Here is a 7,065-nt window from a genome sequence, read left to right as displayed (position 1 = left end):
CACACGATACGTCATACGTTATACGTTATACGTTATACGCCACACGATAAACATACGAAACTGAAAGCCGCCAACAACAATAGCAAATAACAAACAATTTAAGCGACTTTTTTGGGCAACTTTTGTCAACCTTGCGTCGAATAGCGACGCCAACAATGTGCGCTACGTAGTGCGCGTAACGTAACGATAAATAACGTTAATTATTACGCGACGTCGCGGTTTACGTAAAGTGTTAATACACACACACACACACACACACACACACTAACACACATAAACAGACTGGCGATCAAATGCAACGTGCTGCTGATCAATAAACTTTTGGCGCGCGCTCTCTCGCTCTCTCACACACACACACACACACACACACACACGCGCGTAACGCTCTCTTACACTCCAACGCAAACGCAAAAGCAAACACAACAAAATGGCGTCCACGGCAGCGCCAACGCCAACGCTACCGCGTCAAAGCAGCAGCAGCAGCAGCGACGCGATCGATCGCAGCGAGCAGCTGGACAGCGAAACGAACGCCACGGAGCAGGCGCAAGCGGCTCAGCGGCAGCGCAGCGGGGGCACGCCGCCCAGAAATACAACGACGCCACCCAGCGCCACAGATAAGCCCAACACGCCGCCACCCACGCCGCTCGGCTCACCCAATCCCGTGGGCAGCTCCTCGCCCGGCTCCACGTCCACGCAGCAGCAGCTGCCCCAACAGTTCTGCCTGCGCTGGAACAACTACCAGAGCAATCTGACCACGATCTTCGATCAGCTGCTGCAGAACGAATCCTTTGTGGACGTGACGCTCGCCTGCGACGGCCGCTCCATGAAGGCCCACAAGATGGTGCTCTCCGCCTGCTCGCCCTACTTCCAGACGCTGCTGGCGGAGACGCCCTGCCAGCATCCGATCGTCATCATGCGCGACGTCAACTGGTGCGATCTGAAGGCCATTGTGGAGTTCATGTATCGCGGCGAGATCAACGTTAGCCAGGATCAGATTGGGCCGCTGCTGCGCATAGCCGAGATGCTCAAGGTGCGTGGCCTGGCCGATGTCACCCACATGGAGGAGCTCAACGCCGCTGCCGCAGAGGCAGCCGCGGATACGGCCGCTGCCTCGCCGGCACAGGTTTCACCCAAGGACACGACGCGCGGCGCGGAGGATCTCTTGGCCTTTATGCAGCCGGAGAAGAAGCTGCGCACCAGCGCCGCCGCCGCCGCCTCCAGCGATTGGGATTGCGGCGAGCTGCGTCTCTCCCCACTCGAGCGCCAGCAGAGCCGCAATGTGCGCAAGCGCCGCTGGCCCTCAACGGATACCATATTCAATCCACCCGCCAGCCCACTGAGCAGCCTCATTGCCGCCGAGCGCCTGGAGCAGGAGCAAAAGGAGCGCGAGCGTCAGCGCGACTGCTCGCTCATGACGCCGCCACCCAAGCCGCCCGGCAGCAGCACGCCGCGTCGCCTCACGCCCGCCGCAGTGCTCGAGTCGGCACTGCAGGGCCTGGAGATGCCCTCACCTGCAACCACACCAGCGCCCAGCATCAGCAGCAGTGCAGCAGCGGCAGCGGCTGCTGCTGCGCGTTGCTCACGCGCCTTGCCCCAATCGCTGCCCAGTCCAAGTCCACAACAGCATCAGCAGCAACAACAGCAGCGCAGAACAGCGCAGCAGCAGGTGGCACATCACTTGCATCAGCTGCAGCAGCAAGCGCATCATGCTGCCTCCGCTGGCGTTGGCGTCGGCGTCGGCGTACATGCCGCCGCTGCCGAGGCGCGCTTTCCGCTTGGCATGGATCTACCACCGCCGCCACATCATCATGGCGGTCCGTCGACTTCCGGTTCGCTGGCTGATGATCTGGAGATCAAGCCGGGCATAGCCGAGATGATACGCGAGGAAGAGCGGGTGAGTACGGCAAGTCTCTTTATCTCTTTACTCGATTCATTCACAAATTGGCTGAGAGCGCTAAGCAGAGAGCGAAAGAGAGCGCGAGAGCGATCACTGAACGTCGGCAGCGTCGCCAGCAGCGCTGCTCATATTCATTCGTTCTCACTCTCTCGCTCTCTCGCTTGGTTTGTTTTGATTCACGTTTCGCGCGCGTCGTGTTAGCGATCTTTGGCTTTGACGCTGACGCTGCTGCAGCTTTTTGCCGCCGGCAATTCGCTTCGTGACGTCATAATTGCTTTTGCGCTTGTCATCAGCAACAGCAGCAGCAGCTAAAGCAACTGTGTGTGTGTGTGTGTGTCAGTCAGTGGAAGTCGTGGAATGTTGTTGGCTTCGCTCATGATTGACGGCATTCACGTGCTACACGTCGACACCATTGCTATGGCTCTGCTGCTCATTGTTGCTGCTGCTGCTGTTGTTGTTGTTGACTCGCTTGGGTCGCTGCTCCCCAACAATTTTGTCTTGTCATAGGTTCCGCTCTGACTTTTGTTGTGGTTCACTGTCTTACGATACTTTCAAAAAAAAGAATAAAATAAACCACTGCAAATTGTAATTTAAGTGGAGCTTTAGATGAATGGGCTACACCGTTATATATTTCTGGGGCATTATAAAAATAAATGTAGAATTAAGTCATATCAGCAAAAGGTGGAGTTGGACTATAAATAAAATTAAGCATTTGCCTTACTACATTTGAACTACAAACATATTCTTAAAAAAAATTTAATAAATTATGAATATAGCATATAATGTTAGAATAAGCCATAACTAAGCATGGAAATAGTTTTAAAAACATATTTAAATCAAACAATTTATTTTGAACATAACTAAATTTTAAAATAAGCTAAATAAATATTCAAATTTCGAAGCTCTTCTTAATATCGTATTAGTTCTCTCTTTATATTATGACCATATTTCATATATGCGCTTATAAACAGTTTTAATTAAGTGATCTGCTCATCGATTTAATTATTTATTTGAATTTTTATTAAGCATTTGACAACTGTGTCTTTTCTCCACACTAATTTTTATTATTGTATTTAATAATTAAAAAGAAAGCAAACTGATCTGCAACTTTCATCAAATTAAGCTGGCTATTTAAGATGATCTTGAATACATATTTTATAATTCATTTGCTATCCCCCCAATATGATCTATAGAATGGCTAACAGTATCGATAACCGGTTATCGCTTTTAGCTTTTTCCTTAAAGACAAACAGACAGACAGACAGACAGAGTTCCATCAACATAAAGCTCTCGACGTCGACGTTGAATTCGCACTTTAATAAAAACTTTTATTTATTTATCTAATAGACGTCGACAGGCCAAAGTCAGCGACAGCGACGCGTTGAAGCTGCAACAAGCAAAGCGAAGCTCAGTTCTTCACATATTCAATTTCTGTGGCATTGGAATGCGATATTTGTTTGCCTGTGTGTCTGATCTGACCAGGTGGGAAGGTGGGCAGAGGAGCGGGCGGCGGGCGGCGGTGTCTGCACTCACCGTTGGGTCTGTTCGTGTTTATTGTCGCTTTCGAGTGCATTAATCAAATAAGCAATGGCCAAAAGGGTTAGGCGACCGCTGATTTGACTTAGAGCCAGCCGCAGCGCATTAGCGTGCTCAATACTTATGTTTGAGTTTGAGTATATTGCCGTTTGTTTTTCTCATATTTTTCTTACTCTTCTTATAGCTGTTGCTGTTGCTCTTGCTCTTGCTGTTGTTGTTGTTGTTGCCTTCTCGCGTTTGCTCGTTAGCGTCTCTTTCAATAAATATTTTGTTTTTATGCATTTTTAAATATTTTTTCTAGCTGGCCCGTTGGCTTTGCTTTTTATGTGCATAGAAATTCTTTTGAAAAGTGCATCTGCATCTGCAGCTCATCCAGCCTCTAACTCTTTCTCTCTCGCTCGCACACATGCATATATTGTTTGTTTGCCTTGGTATTAGTGTTGGCCATGTTTATGCTTTCCTGCTGTTTGCCTAAGCAATTGTTGTTCTTGGCGTTTATTCACACATTTCATTTATTAAAAATCTCTCTTGGCGATCGCTACTCCACACACAAATAAATAAATATATGTATGTGTGAGTGTGTGTGTGCACCCCCACTCCCCTCCTTGTCTGTCAGCCAATGCCATATATAAAAATCAAATATTGACAGGCTGCATCCGCGGCGCAACAAAATGCAAAAGAATCAATTCTCATGCAGCTTCTTTAATATTTATAATTCTTTTCCATTTATTTATATGTTGTTTGTTCCCTTTGTGCCGAAGCTGCATAAGCAGATAAAGCCGATAAGTGTCAGACTCGCTCTCGCTCTCGCTCCCTCTCCCACTCTTGCACTCTCTTGCTCTCTCGGCATTGATCTTTCAAGCTGTTGGGGCTCCTCTCTTCGTTTTTCTGGTGATTAATTACACTTTTATTTGTGTGCGTTGCCTTTTGTTGAATTTAAGTTTTGTTTTTCATATTTTATTGCGGCGGCATTTTATGATTGTGTGCATCATTAGAGATTGCATTTTATTTTTTTATTCTGGCTGCATCCACACACACAGTTCAGTGAACTTTTTGCAGCGATCTCAGCTTAAGCCGCAGGCGTAGGTGATGAGGGTTAATTAAATATTAATGGAAAAAAATATATGAAATTTTCGACAGAAAATATTTATCTTATGATTGTTAATTTGCGTTCATATAAATTGCATTTTTAAATATTTTCAAGCACGTTACGTTTAATTGAAATTTATTCTAGCCAAGAGTCAATCTTGATTAGCCGCAAATAATTACAAATGTGGTTTTCTGAGTATTCACACACAATAAATAAAAAAAAAGAAAACTCAACCCCAATGCAAGTCAAGCCTTGTCAATTAATCAGAAGATGAGGGCCATGCCCAAAACCCACACGCAAAGACCCTTAGACAGGGGCCAATGAACATAATTAGCGAGTGTCGCTTACCTCATGCAACAGCAACAAACTGCAAAAAGTTGTGTAGACAAATTACTGCAGGCAGACAATGAGCAGGAGCGAGAGAGAGAGAGGGAGAGTGAGACTTGAAATAAAAGGAATAAGCAGCGTCAAACGTGCCACATTCAAACTACTTAAGCTGCAACAACAACAACAACAGCAGCAGCAGCAACAAAAAAGGTGCAGCAACAAAAACTAAGCTGAAGCAGAGCAATCAAATGGCAACAGCAGAGAACAAAATGTGTGGCGTGCATAAAAATTGAAAAAGATGCAACTCAACACACACACACACACAAATAAAAAGAAGAACCAAACCATACAGCAACATAAAAAGAAGAAGAATAAGAAAAAAATGCAGGAATCTCACACGCTGCATTTGAACTGCAAGTGTATGAGTGAGCACTGATGCTGCACACTGTGTGCGTGTGTGTGTGTGTGTGTGTGTGTAGGTGCGCAAAAAGGAAGCCAACAAGCCACTTAACCCAATCGACAAAAGTCATTACACTCGTCACTCTGCTACAGTCAAGTTGCCAAACTCCCCTCGCAGCTGCTGCCTCAGCTTAGCTTCCCAATCTTTTTTTTTTGCTGCTGCTGCTGCTGCTGCTGAGCAAAAACGCTTGACGCTTCCGCAACGCCAGCAGCGACGTCTGCAGCGACTGCAACTGATCTTGTGCTGCTAAATTGGCCTCAAGTGGCACTGCAAGACTTTTTTTTTGTTTCGCTTTGTTGCAGCGCTGTGTGTATAAAATAATATAAATAATACAATTTATTACAAGCTGGCAGCACATGTGTGCGTGTGTGTGTGTGTGTGTATTTATCTAATGTATCTGTATCTTTAGCTCGCGCTGCGCTGCGTCGTTGCATCTGCTGCTGCTGCTTTTGTATACAGCGCAGCCTGCTGGCTCAATAAAAGTAAATAAATAAAATAAAAATGAAGAAATATATATATGCATATAGTAAATTCCGAACGCAGTCGAGAGGCGAACGCATCTGTGTGCGTCTTTAAAAATAAAAGCAAATATAAATTGTATAATCCGCTTTGATGTATCGCCTTCTGTTTTATATTATTCAGTAGTCAGGCATTATATGGCCACATATGTGTAGCCCGAGGCAACGTTTACGCATAGTTTTTAGCAAAGATTTAATAAAACATTTACATTTACAGTTACATGCATGTAAGTGAAGTAAAGTAAAAAAAAAACACAAGTTGCTTACGCAAGCAACAAATTGCTGTGTTTATATTTATTTCAAATGCTTGGCGGAAAATTTTTACTCAATTTTATTTTCATAATTCCACTGGGAGTGGGGGGGACAGCGGGCAACAGCTGCAGCCGCAGCCGCAGCCCCGCAGCCGCAGCCGCAAGTAAAAACGTTGATTAATCTATAAAAATAAATTTGTATCTATGCAGTCTTACATAGGCTGCTCTGCTGCGTGGCATTCTAATCGGATTTAGTTTGCCTGGGCTTCATTTATTTTATTTATTTTTATGCTTGTAATGCGGCATAAATAATTTATGCAGATAAATAACCCAAAACCAAAAAGCCTCAGAGCACCACAGGCAGCCCTCGCACCCGTTGCGCGCCCCCCTCCACCCACCAGCGAAGCTGAAGTCGCTGTCTAAGGCTGCAGAGCTAAATGTGTGTATCTGTGTGTGTGTGTGTGGTATATTGAAAGACCCAAGCTACGACATCATAAAGCAAAACAACAAACTGACAAACTGCGAGGCGAGAGAGCGGCAAAGGCACAGAAAAGGGTTTGGCGGCAATCAAATCTCTTTTTCCCAACATGCATACATATATCCTTCTAAAAATATTTATTTATTTATTTTTCAACTGCGCACACACACACACACACACACATGCAGCGAAGTTTAAGCCAGACACACACACACCACACACACGCACACTTATTTGTAAGTTTGTATAAATTTATTATATTTTGCATTAGTTGTAAGTCAGCCTCAACTCCACTCATGCCAAGAAATTGTGGCCTGCTGAGTTGTTGTTGCTGTTGTTGTTGTTGCGTGGGCAGGGGGTAGCCGCAGCCTGCGTCTGCGTCTTCGTCTGACTCCGAATCTGAGCCTCAGCTGCCAGGCTAGAGATAAAAAGGTGCGTGAGGCAAACGTAACGTAACTTATTATAAATTACGTTATAAAATATAACAGCATAAGCAGATACTGCGACT

The 7,065-nt window shown here is 45.6% G+C and overlaps 1 protein-coding gene across 1 annotated transcript in view; it reads left to right on the top strand.

Moving 5' to 3' along the window:
- The first annotated feature begins 255 nt into the window (after positions 1–255).
- The window catches only part of LOC108597904 (protein bric-a-brac 1), a 68,481-nt gene continuing 61,671 nt past the window's right edge, over positions 256–7,065 (top strand). Inside the window, exons 1-2 of the mRNA XM_033293700.1 lie at positions 256–1,618; positions 1,685–1,894. Coding sequence (XP_033149591.1) covers positions 428–1,618; positions 1,685–1,894 — 1,401 coding nt within the window. The 5' untranslated portion in view covers positions 256–427. The remainder of the gene's footprint in view (positions 1,619–1,684; positions 1,895–7,065) is intronic.

The sequence above is a fragment of the Drosophila busckii genome, chromosome 3L, assembly GCF_011750605.1.
Source record: "Drosophila busckii strain San Diego stock center, stock number 13000-0081.31 chromosome 3L, ASM1175060v1, whole genome shotgun sequence".
Lineage (NCBI taxonomy): Eukaryota > Metazoa > Arthropoda > Insecta > Diptera > Drosophilidae > Drosophila > Drosophila busckii.
Note: the sequence above shows the minus strand (reverse complement) of the source record. Positions and strands in the feature narration are given on the sequence as shown.